At 43.2% G+C, this 17,383-nt stretch overlaps 1 protein-coding gene across 1 annotated transcript; it reads right to left on the minus strand.

Moving 5' to 3' along the window:
• Positions 1–1,008: 1,008 nt before the first annotated feature.
• On the minus strand, positions 1,009–11,466 carry cacng6b (calcium channel, voltage-dependent, gamma subunit 6b). The gene is made up of 5 exons (XM_035162741.2): positions 11,331–11,466; positions 8,461–9,163; positions 5,954–6,028; positions 3,134–3,271; positions 1,009–2,997 (listed from the first exon to the last, which is right to left on the minus strand). Exons 2-5 carry the CDS (start codon positions 8,822–8,824, stop codon positions 2,777–2,779), a joined length of 798 nt encoding a protein of 265 aa, XP_035018632.1. The 5' UTR covers positions 8,825–9,163; positions 11,331–11,466; the 3' UTR covers positions 1,009–2,776.
• Between the last annotated feature and the right edge of the window lie 5,917 nt (positions 11,467–17,383).

The following is a 17,383-nucleotide window of genomic DNA, read 5'->3' on the forward strand; positions in this document are numbered from 1 at the left end:
GGGGCCTGAGATTCCTCACAGTGCTCGTGGACCTTAAGGATTAGTTGTCTGGAGCACCCCCCCCCCCTGCTATTATCATAACTCCTGCACTCTGGATGCAGCCGCAGATGCAGTGATGAGAGATTCAAGGAGGAGGCTGCCGGAGCAAGCTCATGTCATCCGCTGCACCAACACCATTCCTTATCACAGTTTGGGATAATACATGGTCTTACATACATCTTAAAATATACTGCCATTAATACTTTTGGCAACATAGCGGTGATAACAGCTGCGGTTTCCCTGTTCTCTGAGCATCCACTTTCCAATCTACAGGTCTCATCGAGAATTCCAGGAAGCTCATTTCCATTTACAAACCAGGACCCGTGCACCACTTGTCACACTGTCTCAGTAGAACTATTAACATCTATATATACGACCAGTATAGTGTGTCATGTGGATTCAGTTTCTGCCCACTGGTAGTTGAGTGAGTGTGTGTGTGTGTGTGTGTGTGTGTGTGTGTGTGTGTGTGTGTGTGTGTGTGTGTGTGTGTGTGTGTGTGTGTGTGCGAAGGTTAGCATGTGAGTGAATTTGACTGTCTTGATGCCACTCGTCTCCCCGGTGGGCCGGGTGTGAGAATAGTTATTAGATATTGGGACACCTCTGATTTGATCAGTTGTCTTTGTGTGTGTATGGAGGCCGACAGGCAGGGGGACAGTGACCATGGGCTTCTCTGGAGACAGCGGGGGAAGTGGCCAACCGAGGGTTCAGGGGTGGAGAGGAGTCGGCACACAGGTATGAGGACAGGCCGGGGGGTTGCATAGTTGAAATTCAAGGGTAAGGTTTCCCAACCTCTGCAGCGAAACGCATTGCGATGAGCTCTGGCCTAATTATAGAGGAGCGGGTTTGGGGGGAGGTGGATGTTTGGCAGAATGGTCGGCAGTCACACTGTGGAGGGGTGAAAATGGGTGAAAGTCAAGTCTGAGGGCAGATAGGGTGTCACGCCAACAAACAGAAGGAAGGCAATTATCGTATGTCAAATCCCTTTAATGAAAAGCAGAAGTAGTGCCACATACTGTAGATAAACATGAATAGAAACGAGCGCAGTGCATAATCCGTAAAATAATATTTGGTGGTGGAGAGAAAAAGTGAGCATCCGATGACACAAATAAAATAGATTTTCTGCATATTGCAAATAAACGGACACAACTTAACAAACAGTGACCATTCACAAAATAAACATCCATTATTATTATTATGTACAGAGTTGAGCTTATTAAGTGAGTCCATATGATTCTCTGATATACAAAAAGGTATTTTCATCTCTTCTCACAGTTGATATCATTCATCTTAGATTCATATAATAAAGCAGCATTCACACAATACTGATAAAACACACAAGAGTAATAAATAATGAAAACCAAAGCCTCCTGTTTATCAAGTATTAAGTGTTTTAAAAAAAAACCTGTGTAGAATATCAACGACACTCATTGATTCTATCGATAAGTCAACATGTAGAGGATATGACGAGATTGGTAACATCATCAGAAACTTCCTGATGGTGCAGAGGAGTCCTTCACAATGGAAGACCATTTCTGCCAAGAGACAAAAATGAACAAAATATTTGAATAAAATCTATAGCAGCCAATAATTATGACGGGTGTGTATGTCACAGAGCAACAAAGGTTAGAGGTTGTGGTGGATGGATTGGTCGAGCAAATATCAGACTTTTCCACAGCATGCCTGTTTCCTGTTTCCTGTTTCCTGTTTCCAAGCAACAGCCAACATCTTTTAATCTATTGCGATTACTCCTCACAGTTCTTATTGGAGCTCGTATGATGAAGGTTCCCCAACCATGAAATGTGATTTTATCATTAATTGCTGTGTTTCTTTAACTGTGCCAAGGTCAACATTACTGTGCTGGAAATGAACCAAACCTTAACCATAGAATTATCAAACGATGAAATAGATTTATTCTTCAACTGTGACAAAGTGTTTCATCCTGAGGATTGATCTAAATGTGCTGCTGCAGTGGGTGTCATTGTAAAGGGCATAGACAAACAACAGAAGTTGCTTTTGGGGGGAGCTATAAAACAATATCAATGATTATAACAATGTTATTGTCATCGATAGCAATATAACAAAAGTCCAATATATATCAATATAATGCTTAAAACACATAATTGATCTGCCTCAGATTCATTAAAATGTTTGTCATTCTCTGCTCTTAAAGAAAAGTTTAAAACCACAACCTTCACTCAGGAGCAAGAATCAGTCTTTAAACTTGAAAGAAACAATAATTTGACATTTATTGTGATAATAATTGACATCGACTGATATGAGAATTTGTATTTTGATATAGTTTTTGTCCATATGACCCAGGCCTAATCATTTCAATTGAACTTTTTATGTTTTTCATTACTAGGCAGAAATGGGCTTTTCATATGTAAAAGACAACAAGAAGTTTCATTATAAGTGCCTGAACATTTAGAAAAGATATATATTTACCAGAAAGATCTATTCGACTCTTGTTGAAGTAAGCACACCATAGAGCCAAAAAAGTTAACAGTCAGTGCCTCCCACTGTTTTCTACGAAACAAAAACACCAAAACATATTTTCTCATCCTAACTCTAAGGGAATTCCTCATTGTTGCTGATGACCTTTTGTCAAACGTTTGATTAAGACCTCTTATGACTTCTCTGACAAATGAAATGCCAAGAGCAACCTGAAAGTTGCAGCCCTCAGGAAATGGACATTTACACTTAAAGGATACTATATGTACATTTTGGCATTCAAGTGTTAGGTGGTGCTATTCTTGTGTGGCAAGCATTTCTGCCAGAGGCTGAAAGGAAGAGAGAGGATGATGAAGAGGATGCCTCCGAAAATGAGAGCAGCCCCCGCTGAGCCCACGCAGGCCACGGACCAGGACAGCTCATGGTGCAGAGGTATGGAGTGATCACTGGACAACAAGGCCAGCACTGACTGGTGGAATATCACGATAGAGAAGAGAACCAGCACACCTGCACACAGGCACAGAAATACAAGACATTAACGTCTACAGCAAGACCAAATGATTGTCAGCTGGCCGATTATAAGTATATTATAAGTAACACAGCTTCACTATAAACCCTGATGTCACTCCACAGAAAGTCCCACCTGACAGGATGAAGCAGAAGGCGGCGGGTTTGAGAAAGAACGGTACTCCCTTGCTCAGAGACATTCCGATACAGATGGAGCCCGTGACCATCATGGTCAGACTCAACAGGGCCAAGATGGCTGCTGCAAGATTCAGATCTGTAAAGGAGAGAGAGCAGAAGCTAAAGCGAAAAATGTTCTGTATTTAAATCGCCCTCTTCTAGTCTTGAGGACCAGTCAAAGCACTTTACATTAACCTTTTTACCCACTTACACACATTCATACAGTGCATATAGGGGCAGCACTCTCTCTATGAGAACAGCACAGGCAGCAGGGGCGTTTTGGGCTCAGTATCTTGCCCAAGGACACTTTGGTATGCGGAACAGGGAAGACTGGGGTCGAACCACAAACTATGGTTAGAGGACACCTACAAAACTGTAGGAAATCTACAAACAACTTTCTCCAACTTAACCTCTCCTGATCCGGTGTGATTGTCTGGGGTCCCACCTCCACCGGATGATATCACGGCAAACCTTGGAGAGCAAGCACCATTTACTAGGTCCTCAGCTAGAAATCTGGGAGGGGTCTTAGCCCAAAGCCTGAGCTCAGAACCCAACATTTAGAAGGTTGTACAATAGTGTTTTTATCATTTATGAAACCTAGCCAAGGTCAAATCTTTTATCTCACATACAGACCTGGAAAAAATCCTTCACGCCGTTGTTTCCTCTCGCCTCGACTACTGTACCTCCCTTTATAGTGGTCTTACACAGAAATCAATCCACCGGCTACAGTCAGACAAGAATGCTGCCGCTCGGCTTTTAACACAATCCCAAAAATGTGACCATATCACCTCTGTTTTAGCATCCTTGCACTGGCTGCCTGTTTATTGATTTTAAAATTCTTTGAATGACTTTTAAAGCCAGGCATGGGCTGCGCCCCAGCTTTTATCTGCCTACCAGCCAGGATGCAGCCTGAGATCCTCTAGTAAGACATTCCAAAGTCTAGGCTGAAAACCAAAGGTGATGGAGCCTTTGCCGTGAGGGCCCCTAACACGAGTAGAATCTCTTACCTGATTTATCTCTCGTTTTGAGACACATCTCTATAAAAAAAAGCTCATATCGCATGATGTCTTTGACTTTTATTAACTGTATCTTTATTATTATTATTTTCTTACTAAGAATAAAGTTGACAGCACTACTGGTCGATTATACTTGATAGTAAATATACAAAATATAAAACTACATTAAAACTGAGTGAGTTGTGCCTCTTCCCGTACTGGCTCTGTTTAAAACAGATTTTATTGGCATTATAAAGCTGAACAGGTGCAACACATATAGAGCAGATCAACACCTCAAATGAGCCAGTGCCAGTTTGCTGATTTTGAAACCAGTTCAACACAGATTTAATGCTTATTTTATTATTAATTTATACACAGCAGATTTAGCTTTTATAGGACTGACAGGAAAGAAGACACAAAGTACAGACAGCAATGAAATCAATATAACATTTTTCTACTGTCATGAAATTCAAAACAGACATTCCTGTCCGTATCAGAATAGATTTTATTCAACTCGTTGATCCCCATGACCTTTCCATCTGTCCTGTTTTCCACAGCAGCCACTGGTTTTGATTTGTGTCTGCGTGATTTTAATTAATCATCAAAATTCTGATTTATTTGATATATGTTTTGTTAGAGTGTTTTTTTTTTGTCATGACATAATACAGCTGGCACAGAGTATTTGAATTTGAATTTAATTGGTTATGGACTGGTGAATGGACTGTATTTATATAGTCCATTTTCTAGTCTTATACATTCACCTATTCACACAGTGTTACCATAAGCAGCGCGGGTCGACACAGCCATCAAGGGCAATTGGAACTTAAGGTGAACAGAACGGTTCACAGAAATTCAGCTTAGAAAAAACCGCTAAATAGCAAATCTAGTTTATAATTAAAAAGTACAAATTGTTGAATGTGATGGTTTGATTATATTTCTATACATATCCATCCCTATACTGCTTCTCCTCCAGGGTTGTGGGGGCGTTGGGCGTGAGGTACACTGGTCACCAGCGTAACGCAGGGACAACCAACCATTGACACCTTCGGTCAGTTTAGAGTCTCCAATTAGCCTTAACCTAATCTAACCCCAGGAAACTGGAGTACTTGATGAAACCCCACACCAACACAGGGAGAATCGGTAAACTCCTTTCAGACACCTTTCTATACACAGTGCAGTTAAACGGTACCAAAAACCGCAGCCTCCGAAATTACCTTATAATCAAATTTAAAAAAGGGCTAAACTGAACATATTAATCTTCATGTGTGTGAGATTCATTCCTTCTATTATACTGCTACATATCAGACTGCACTGTATCTTCTAGCCTGAGTAAGTGCCCTGAGTGTGTGTCATATGTCAGAGGCTCCTTGCATGCATCAACAAGGAAGTTTTAGAAACAGATACAGACTTTATGTTGACTGTGATCTTAAGTATCACGTCTCAGCCAGCTGATCTTCAGACTGCGGTGAAGCCAGTGTCGCCCTGGATGGTAAGGTAAACACATTAATCAGTCTGATAGCTTATGGCTTTGCTCTGGAAAGTGGGTGGCAGCAGAAGTTAATGGGCTAAAACATGCAAAAACCACCAGTATGGTCCTGTGAGCACAGCGGTGAACATCTTTATATTGATAGCAGCTGCTGCGTAACTGTTAGTCTGTATCTGTCTCTGTGTGTGTGTGTGTGTGTGTGTGTGTGTGTGTGTGTGTGTGTGTGTGTGTGTGTGTGTGTGTGTGCACGTGCGCGTGTGTGTGTCTCCAAAAGACAGAGGAAGGTGTAATGTCTCACTCTTGTTAGTCGTCTTCTTGAATATGACTGCATTCTCCCCAGAGGTGAAGAATTTGAAGTAGGTGCAGTTGGATTCTGTGGGTAAAAACAAAAGATCAGACAAAGAGATCAGACCCACACACACACACACACACACACACACACACACACACACACATCCCACACACACTCCCACACACACTCTTATGGATGGCTGCTGGTCTTCTATGATTTGCCTCCTATGCATCCATGCACTCTGTCCTTCCAGGCATCATTCCTATTTTTATCCAAGTATCAAGCATTAGCTGGAATACCCAGAGACACACACCGCTACACACACACACACACACACACACACACACACACACACACACACACACACACACACACACAGCCACACTGCCCAGCACCGCACATATGGTGCCGCCAGAGAGGGTGAGAGACAGCAAAACACTGAGGGTGGGAGGCAGAGGGGAAGAGGGGGAGGAAGACAGAGAGAAGGGGCAGATGGAGGTGCTGCGAGTGAGGGGAAGAGGATATGTGGGGTGAGCGAGGATGGAAGAGGGGGTGCAAGAGATATGGATGGAAGCTCATGGAGAGGGTGAGACGGCAGGGAGAAGGAGGAGTGAGTTGGGGGGCAGATGGAGGGGTGGTGAGAGAGGGGAGCCACAGATGGAGAAGGAGGTGAGGGGAGATGAGGGGGGAGGAAACAGAGGGGTTGTTTAATACTGCATTACTACACTCTTCCTCAGTCCCCTTCTGTCCCTCTTCCTTGACCCCCCCACTCCCCTCTATATTTAGACAAAAAGTGTGAAGTAGTCAGATTCCACTCGGCTTCACCAGCGCACAAGCAAGATGACCACATGCTTGTGCACATGTTCCTCACACACACAAATATGTTTGGGCCCGCGCACATTTGCAAACATTTTTTATCGAAGCAGACCCTCAATTTATCAGCCTACTGATTTTTTTAACACATTATGCCATCACGGCCAACTGATCTCACTCGCGCTCCCCCTGCTGAGGCCCTAGATATTGAACCGTCATGTTCCTCTGACAGGCAACGGCATCGGCATCGGCAGGGCCGCACTTTGCCCGGGACAGGGGCCAGAGGCATGTAAAACTGGGACGTGAAACAGAGAATCAGAGATGGCAAAAAACAGTTGTTTTCCTCGGAACACAGCTCACAGCCATCTGCGATGGGCGGCGTGGGCCAACAGTGTGAGGAAGACTGTCAGAAGCATACTGGCTGCTCTCGCACACCAACAGGCCATCTTGGAGGCTCGGAGATGGAGGGCACATCTGCTACTGAGAGGCAAAACTGGATACAACAACAATCTAGTGACACGTCATTACAGGTGATATAAAGTGTGCGAATAGTATTTACGAATATATCTGATCCACGTGATTCTTTTTTTGTTTTCTCCTACGCTCCTACTCAGGCGATTTCCTCCGACAGGCCGTGATTCCTGGAGCGGATCCTCCCAGAGCCTGCCGCGTCGCGCCTTTCTCCATCTTCCAATACCTGCCCCTCGCTCCAACTGGAGCCTCGCTTTTCAGACAGAAATAGGTCATTGTGCAGATAATCGACACACACTCCCGAGGACCTAACCGCGGTCAAGTCGAATGAAGTGCTTTCAGAGAGGAGCTGTCACAACTCCAAACATGGACGATCATCAGCACAATAAACCTGTGGTCTGCCCCTTTATCACCTGTCTGTACTGTGTGTACAACAAGAGATGATTAGGTGCTCAGTGGAGAGAAAGCCTTCACGCTCATAATGCTTCACTGCACTGACAGTGTTATGAATCACAAAGATAATATTGTGTAATGCTGGATGTGCCTGCGTGTTGCTTTATGTTGTCACAATAGGAGAAGAACTGCAAACAGCTTCACCGCGGTCCTCGTTTCCACAGGATCTGTTTCCGAGCGTTGCATTTCTTTAATGATTCAATTTGCACATTATCTGTAGGATGACCTAGATACATATGTATGCAAGCAGCTTCACATACACAAGTATCCTCTGTCTCTGCCTGTGCAAGGCTACAGTGGATGTACGCATACGGCAAACATGCAGGGAAAAGACTCAATATCACAAATGTGTTGCTGACAATTCTTTATATGTTGGTACAATAATAAATAATTTGTATTTAGACCTATAGTGATAGCATGATTCCACCTAGTCCCTCATGAGCTCAGATAAAAGACCTACAGATGTAAGCGTACTCCCACAGGGTATATTCCATATTAGCTATGCCTGCTCCCTCTGTTTTGTCAGTGACGATGGCGAGGAAAAACTGGGGTGATTTTTTTTTTTTTCTTAATTATGTCATCAACAGCCTCTCGCACGCATCTCTATTTGACCGTTTTTCTATTAATTCACTTGCATCCTGGGTCTGATGTTAGGTTTGCATGACCGGGCAGTTCAGTTTGCAGGAGAGCAGACACGAGCAGACAGTCAGAGAAACCAACACACACCTCCCAGAGCAGACCAACACACACAGACACGTGCCGGCCAGCGGTCTCACCTCCAGGTAGTTCAGCAGGGCCGCAGCTTGTCCTCTCTGGGTCTATGTCAGCCACCCACAGGGTGCGGATGCAGCCCTTCCACAGGCCGTAGTGGGCCATCTGGCAGGTGTGGTTGCCGCTGAAATGCTTTGGTTGGGCCAGCACCGCCCAAAACTCTGTCCCCATGCCCAAAACCGTCAGGGTCACGCCAATGATGGCGACAAAGAAGGCCAGCTTGATTTTCCCCTCCTGGCTGTCACTCATCTTGGGGACTCGCCTGTGTGCCCGTCCACCCTTCATTCCACCCAGTCCCCCACCTTGTCCAGCCCCGGCCACCCCGATCCGACCGTCCTCATCCTGCTGCACAAAGAAGTTGGACCACATGCTGATCCTAAGTGGCCAGGGGGACCAGGGGATGGGAAAATGGACTTAGGACAAGATAAGGGGAGCAAATAATAGATGGGAGGATGCAAGACAGGAACCTAGGTTGTAGATTTGATCATGTGAAAAAGAGGAGATACAGCTATCAACTGTCCTCTGATGGATGAGTAAATTGAGAGAAATTAGAATGAAGAGTGAAAATAAATGAGCTGAACACTGACATTAGACAGAAAGATAAATGAATAGAGCTACAATTAATCAGATATGAAGTAAGGTAATGATGAAATGGGAGGAGAGGGAGGCCGGGGCAGGAGAGCCTGTGTCTGTTTTCCGTCCAGTCCTCTGAAACAGAGAGACGAAACAGAGGGATGAAAGAGCGGTCGGCACATGCTTCACAAGAGCAAAATCCTTTCATCACCAGCATAATATTTAATTTCCAACAGCTTTATCAGCATCTACAGTATTCCCTCCCTAAAAGCCATACGACAGGCTCTCAGCCAACAATAGATAAGCCATATGGCATTTCCCTGAAAGGCAGATTCGGCTTCAGATGAAGAAACAATGGGGCTGGACGAGCTAGTGGAGTTGGTTGGTACAGGCAGGGTCAAGGTGAGAGATAACACCAGAGCGCCAGACGAGACCACCCATCTTCTGTTCCCCCGGAGGAATTGACAACAGACCTCATCCCCGAGCAGGTAGACTATCCCTGGCTCAGGCGTAGATCCCGTTTGATCTGAGGGGATAATGGGTTGCCACAAATACCTCCCGTCCCGCATTACATGTGCCGGCAAACCCCGGGAATGTGCAGCCGTGAGCAACGCCTGTGAGCGAGTGTGTCAGCGTGCACGTGTGTGACAAATGCACTGTAGATGGGACCTGGCTCATAAAGTCGTTTCTGTTATTCCAAACTTTGAGTGGGGGGGGGCCGTTGGAGCAGCTTTAACAACGTGAGTGACAGGGCAGAACAGCGTCGCCGCTCTGTGCAGGGTGCAGGAGAGGTGATAATTCATGCCTGGACCTTTTGACAGAGTGGGGGGGCTGCAGTAATTAACTGTGCCGTTCAGACCAACAGGTCACATAGTGGAGGCAAGAGGCCCGGCCTGTTAGGAAGGTAGCACCAGCAGGCCACACACAGTTGGTAGATCACTTAATTCAGAGCTTTGCGCTGACCGCAGAGGTTTTATATAGGCAGGGCACAACATGAACCCTCTAAGAGCAAATACTGAAATAAATATTAAAGTTGTGCAATATGATCAAAATAAAAGTACAACATTTATAAACAAGCAGAAAAAAAGAACTATAGTCGACGGCAGGGCTGGAAAATAAATAATAGGTGATTAGTTGGTTAATTGTTTAGAAAATAAATAAATTCTGCAAAAATGCGCATTTAGCATTTCTACTACTTCTTTTTACTACTTTTTTCTACATTTTCTTGCTTAATTACTCACAGATTAACTGGTAAAATAATCTGCAGATGAATGATTATGAACATAATCATTAGTTGAAGCCTTATCTATCTATCTATCTATCTATCTATCTATCTATCTATCTATCTATCTATCTATCTATCTATCTATCTATCTATCTATCTATCTATCTACTTTTCCACTACATAACAGTAAACTTTTCATATGTAACTATATATTCACAAAAACTGAAATAACTGTTTGTGTCAGACTGAAAAATAAATCTGAATCATCTGATAGAGCAAATTTCAGTTGCTACGGACGATCATGTGATACATTTAAAAGCTGCATGACAGCCGCTAATGGATTATGGGATGTTTTGACCACTAATGGTGTTGACAGAAATTTGGAGTTTTATTACAGCTCGCCTTGAATCATTCATGGACAACAGCACCGAAATGTGAGGAACAATAACACCATAAAGCTTCATCATTGTGATATTATTCCGCTAAAAGCCAATAAACAACAACATTGATTTATTGTGTATCTCTGACTGACAGAAACCATTATGAAGGATATATAACCGTCTTATTGAAAGAGACGACACAAAGCAGAATCTTTGCACGTCTGTGATGAACCAAAGTTTTGGAAAAGCGGCCGTGCATTCGAATTCTCCTCCAACATTAAGTGTGATGAAGAACATGCAGAGTGAAGCTGCTGACAGCCAAGTTAGTAATCACAGAACTACAGACCTTGATCACATTACATCCATATTGACCACTGGATGATCAGAGGGGGTTAGAGCATGCCAGGTCACTCTGAGGGGGGGGAAATGCTTTCTTTGTAATTAAGGATTATATGAAGCGTTGCACTGACATGTGTTCCTGTGGTTTGTAATGCAACATCAAGCTGTGGTGCAATGACTGAGCAGCTGAGCAAGAGGACACGTCTGTACAACACAGGCACATTTTATATTGTATAATCGTGGAAACTCTGTATATCGTCTGACCAGCAGCAGCCCTGTCGACACCTTGGTGACACGTGGGCACGAGAAAGCAACAAGCAGCCAATGCACTTGAGCGAAAAAGGAGAATAAGTCTGACCTGTTTGGTGTGTGTTGTTCAGTTCAGGAGGAAGAGACGCTTGAAACTTAATAGAGGGGTGAGAGTGGTGAGGGGTGAGTTAGTGAACGAGAGAGAGGGAGAGAGGGAGAGAGAGAGAGAGAGAGAGAGAGAGAGAGAGAGAGAGAGAGAGAGAGAGAGGGAAAGGGGGTGGGAAGGAGGTACGTAAGGGTTATGGAAAGAAAGTGTAACAGGGGAGGGGGCTGTAGCCTGGTTGGTTTACAGTGCTGATGGTTAAATATGTGTGTGTCTGTGTGTGTGTGTGTGTCTGTGTGTGTGTCCCGGCAGCAGCAGCCTGTTCATACTCTGTACATGTTTGAGCTCTTAAACCAGTGAGCCAAGGTGCTGCAGGGTGGTCCGCTCATATGACGACAGTCCAGTCCAGCCTGATTAAAAACATGTCTGTAGCTGTGATGGCCTTGCTGTGCGTGTGCGTGTGTGTGTGTGTGCGTGTGTGTGTGTGTCTATTTTGGACAGCCACCTGTTAATGACATTAAGTAAGGGTGAAGGAGGAGCCTGTGTTTATACGAGAGGGGCCAGGACAGCGTTTTACAGCAACACAATATACTGTGAGGACACAGAAGATCTGACACAGGGACACAGAGTGAAAGCGAAGCGGGAATGTGTAAACATACACGCACAGACGCAGAAAAACAGAGACCGGAATAGGAGATTGAAGAGGTATAAACAGTAAACAATAATGTCTGATGCAGAGGCAAAAATGGACGAGAATGGCTGGAAAATGAAAAAGTTCATCCCCATTTCCTTCCTCAAGGCCCAGAGAGACCCAAGTGGCAGCCTGGTTCTGTGGAAAGCTGTGGCCCAGCCCTGCCTGGCTCTTCCACAGTTTAGGTTACATACGTGGCACAGCAAGGAGAGAGAGAGAGAGAGAGAGAGAGAGAGAGAGAGAGAGAGAGAGAGAGAGAGAGAGAGAGAGAGAGAGAGAGGCCAACCCCAGCAGCCAGCTATACGCTCGGGGGAGGGGGAGTGAGTGGAAGAGAGGGAGAGAGACAGAACAGGAGAGAATCAGAGAGAGGGGACGAAACAAGCTGTAGGCTGTGACAGGAACATAAACACCTACAATGTCCAGAACAGTCAACTCTTTTTTATCTCTCTTTTTTTTTTTTTCCCAGGAGAGAGAGAGATTGCTGTGAGGCTGCAGTGCTGGATTTTTGGTGCAGTTTGCAGATGGAGGCGTGCAGAGGACACGGCGGCCATGATGAATAGATGGAGCTGGAGGACAGCTATCTGTTTTAATGCACATACAGTATGTGTGCCCCTGTTCTTTCAAACTTGACTTTGTCTCTAATTGTGCAGCCTCCATCTCGGCTCCTCCATCATGTGAGATTGATAGGAAGTGTCCGCACACAGTCTAAGGCCATCAATAATCTACAGTATGCTGATGTGAACAATCTTGTCCCCACATCACTCAAGTGCCGCCGTCAGCAGTGCAGATTTATGCTCGAACACCCTGAGCTGCACACGTGTATGCAGCCATGCGCATACTGCATGAACATACTTACACATCGCAGCTGCATCCATCCCTGACTATCATGCTGCAGAGTAATATGGAGGATAGGGATCGTATATTTTTATTATCCTTTTTTTTAAATGCCACGAAAAGACCAACAATTACACAATCATATCATACATATTTTTGCCTGTGGAGCTCAAGCTGAATACACAGTGGCTTATTCCTGTGTGAAGGTTCTCCATTAAACTATTAGAGACAGACTCTAGTGCTGTAAATCCCAGTTAGAGCACCAATCCTGTGGCTGTTTCCCCCACTGAGTGATGTTACTATTTAGGGCCCGAGCACCTCCGGTGGGAGGCCCTATTGTATTTCGAAGGATTTGTATTTCCCTTTTGGGGCTTTTTCAGGGCCTAGACATGCTCAAATTGTTACCAAAGTTTGCAGGGAATTCAAAACCCCAAAAAGTAATTGTATTCTGGAGTAATTTGAAATGGGCGTGGAAAAATGGCTCAACAGCGCCATCTAAGGAAAAGCCCCTCAGTTAGCTTTCACCGATCTTCACAAAAATCGTAGCCCAGGTGTATCATGACAAGACAAACAAAAAAGGTCAGAGGTGCAATGGGAAAAAAGCAACAGGAAGCCCACCATTTTGACTTTAGTGGCCATATTGGCCATTTTCCACATTTTTACTTTGACGAACTTGTCGTAGGGCTTTCATCAGATCAACTTCATATGGAGATGAGTGTCATTTAAACAAGATGGAGATAAAAACTAACTCAAAGATCGATTTTTCGTCACACGGTGTGACCGTGGCGTGGCGTCAAAGTTTGATTACACGCCATCAAAACATGAGGTTCTGTATCTCTGACATATTTGTTCCAATCGAGTCCAACCTAGACATGTAAGACAAGAGTCCCGGCCTGGTGACATCTACACAGAAATCTTGACTTAAAATCACAGCGCCACCTGCTGGCTACAGGAAGTGACATGTTTTTACTTTGATGAACTGCTCCTGGCTGCTTTACAATATACAGCTCAAAAGAGCTCAGTCAAGTCATTGGATCATGGTCAGAATTGTGACATTTCCTCAAACCGTGTAAACATTGAGGTGCGGCGAAGGTTCATCCTTCGCCAAAGGAGACGATGTTGTCATAACTCCAGTGTGCATTGTCCTATCACCGCCAAACTGATGTCTCATGATCAGAGACCAAGCCTGAACAGCTCTATGTGTCAATATTTCCTCAGTGTCATAGCGCCACCTACTGATTCGCCATGAAACAGGAAGTACTTTGTAAATCCACTCTGCATTATCCAACCAGCTCCGAACTACTGACCTATGATCACAATCCTGACCTGAACACATCCATATATTAATATTAGTTCAGGGTCATAGCGCCACCTACGTTACGTTACTTTACGTTACTTTACGTAACTTTTCGTTACTTTTAGTTACTTTCGTACTTTTAGTTACTTTTTAGTTACTTTCGTACTTTTAGTTACTTTTTAGTTACTTTTGTACTTATAGTTACTTTTTAGTTACTTTTGTACTTTGTTTCCTTTTAGTTACTTTCGTACTTTTAGTTACTTTTTAGTTACTTTTGTACTTTTAGTTACTTTTTAGTTACTTTTGTACTTTTAGTTACTTTTGTATTTTTAGTTACTTTTGTACTTTTAGTTACTTTTAGTTACTTGTACTTTTAGTTACTGCACTTTTAGTTACTTTTTAGTTACTTTTGTACTTTTGTACTTTTAGTTACTTTTTAGTTACTTTTCTACTTTTAGTTACTTTTTAGTTACTTTCGTACTTTTAGTTACTTTCGTACTTTTAGTTACTTTCCGTTACTTTCCGTTACTTTCCGTTACTTTTTGTTACTTAGTTACTTTTCGTCACTTTACGTGACGTGACGTAACTTTACGTAACTTTACGTTGCGTTACGTTACGTTACGTTACTTCACGTTACGTTACTTCACGTTACGTTACTGTACGTTACTTTTCGTTACTTTTCGTTACTTTTCGTAACTTTGTTACTTTTCGTTACTTTTTGTTACTTGACTTGACAGTATTTTAACAAAGACACAAGTTGAAAATGTGTTTTGAGTTAATTGTACTTTTTGACAGCCGTTCCAAAGGCTCTGACTTGTTTCAAATTAAATTGCCTCAAAACATGGACAACATTTAAATAAGTAGTCAAAAATTTCCAAATAGAATCTTCTTTTAACTGTTTCCCACAATCAAATACTGATGACTCTAATACATCAATGTAGCAAAGATGAGGCAGTAGAATATATGTCCTTACAAATTCTACTAATATCATCATATCATACCTATTATCTAATAGCAACAAGTAAAGTAAATTTTTGTGTTTATATTAATTTGGTGAACCTTTTCAATGTGGACTTCTGATGTAGTTGTTGGGATGAGACAGAAGATATGATACATAAACATGTATTTATGATATATAGAGTGCTGTACCTGGACTGGCTGTAGACACCGGGGCAGTAGAAGAGAGCCGTCATGACATACTGCCGAGGACAGATGCTGCAAAGCACCAAACTGATCCCATACAGAGAGGTCAGCACGAACACCAAGAGGGTCAGCAGGAAACTGCGGTGGTTTGCCTGTCCGACACAGCTGTTTATCCTGCAACACCTCAACACAAACACACAAACACAACACAGACCCACAAGACAAAGATCTGTGAGACCCAAGCTGACCTGGATATGTTGGCTCCATATACCTGCTGTATTTAAAATAACTCAGTAGATGTAGTATTTGAAGTTTACATTTGAAAGACTATTGAATATTTCCTGGTTAGACTATCATGTGGGTTATTCTAGTTCTTTTTGCTTTTGCTTTTCACATTTTCCTAGCGAATAGTTCATGGATCTTGAGGAAAATTATCTGATATATTTGTATAATATTTGTATATATTTGTATCATATTTACGAGTGTGTTTCATGAGGGGACTGTCACATACTGCGGAGGTATGTGCCCTTCTGAGTGACATTCTAGTTATGTCTGCTGTTTCGGGCAAATTATTTAGCTTTATGAAGCCCATATTTATAGATTTAGGTCAAATAGACCATCATTGGTTTAATGGGAATAGAATTTATCATATCAGTTAATATCGATAATTATGATAAATGTCAAATTCTTTTAAGTTTAAAGGCTGATTTTCACAGCTTTGTGAGCAGAAAAGGACAAACACTTGATAAACAGAGAATCCGTTTACAAAGCAAAGCAATTGTGTTTCACCTCCTCACTGTTTGTACAATGCATAAGAAATATATCAACATACATTTTGCCTTTGATGGTGTTAATGAAAATTATACTGCGATAATTATTGATGTTTTATTGCCCTGTGTGTTGCATTCTATGTGAATTAACAGCATTAATCAGACTGAAGTACACCACACAGGTCTCTCACTGCTGCTCCTCTCTGCAGGTGCAGTCTGCCTGCTCCCATACGCTCAACGCAAACGGGTCCATGTTCACAGAGTGCCGCATCCAGGCTTCTCCAATATTGCACTCTCCCACTGCTGCAGTGTTGTATCTTTCTGAATGAAGATCAATGGGGAGGCGCTGCCCAGAATGACAATGACGATCACCAAAGTCTTACATCCACCACTAGAGGGAGATGACGCATTTACAGTCCTCACTGCCGCAGCAGGCCCAGGGAGGCCTGCTGCTAATAACCTTTAAAAGCTCTCATGTTAAGCAGCCTGGATGCATGAGAGAGGCAGGGTCACTTCTACGTGATACGGCTTCAGCTGCCTGGGAGAGCTGCTGTTTCATCTGCACCCTCAGGGAACGACAGAGCGTCACATCAGTGGCTCCACTGCTGGGCCTTGTGCAGCGGGGTGCAGTGATGCAGATGGAGATGGGCAGTATAAAGCTGACACAGGACATCATTGCATGTCAGAGATTTGTTGCTTTCTTGTCACGGTTTCGCAGAAAGTCCCCGTTGAATAAGTCCCAGGTGGATGCAGCCTTTATGGCAGTTATTGCTGCTGAGCAATACTCTGGACTCAAGGGGACTGAGTGAAATGTGAGGAAGGGAGAGAAATACAAGATAACTTCAGTTGATTTATGGGGGGGGGCACAGGAAGTATAGATGCTGTTGCAGCTGTGAAAGAGAGATACAACTCCTAAGCAATTAATAGTTTAATAGATTAGTCTGTGTGCATGGCTTTTGTTTATTTGAACAGAAGAGAATCGAGCAAATGAGAAAAGACAGTGAAGCTCAATATGCAGGGAAAGGAAAAATGACAGTGACTGAAATGTTCCTCTGAAAGGTAGATTAGATGAATGTGAAGTTGAGTAGAAGAAATCTAGATAAAGTAACCTGAAATGATCTGGGGAAATTAAATCATCATAAAAAAAAGTACATATTTTGGTGCTGGAACTTGACTTTCCGGAAATAAAAGGAGCTAATAAGTTGCCAGGAAAATATTCTGAAGGAGTTCTGGAAAATCTTTTACTATGCTGCAGTGGTTTTTCTTTTCTTCACTGTAAAATAGCTCCATCGTTCGGACATTACCATTAACTGCAGGGATTTAT

This window comes from Hippoglossus stenolepis, chromosome 8 (genome assembly GCF_022539355.2).
Source record: "Hippoglossus stenolepis isolate QCI-W04-F060 chromosome 8, HSTE1.2, whole genome shotgun sequence".
Taxonomy (NCBI): domain Eukaryota; kingdom Metazoa; phylum Chordata; class Actinopteri; order Pleuronectiformes; family Pleuronectidae; genus Hippoglossus; species Hippoglossus stenolepis.

What these genes read in the sequence shown, in the direction of transcription:
- cacng6b (XM_035162741.2), bottom strand. Translation starts at nt 8,824, where the DNA reads ATGTGGTCCAACTTCTTTGTGCAGCAGGATGAGGACGGTCGGATCGGG. An exon ending in CCCTGCTGAACTACCTGGAG is followed by an intron (nt 6,029 to 8,460) that starts GTGAGACCGCTG and finishes TTTTACCCACAG; the next exon opens with AATCCAACTGCACCTACTTC. An exon ending in CTTCTGCTTCATCCTGTCAG is followed by an intron (nt 2,998 to 3,133) that starts GTGGGACTTTCT and finishes GCCTGTGTGCAG; the next exon opens with GTGTGCTGGTTCTCTTCTCT.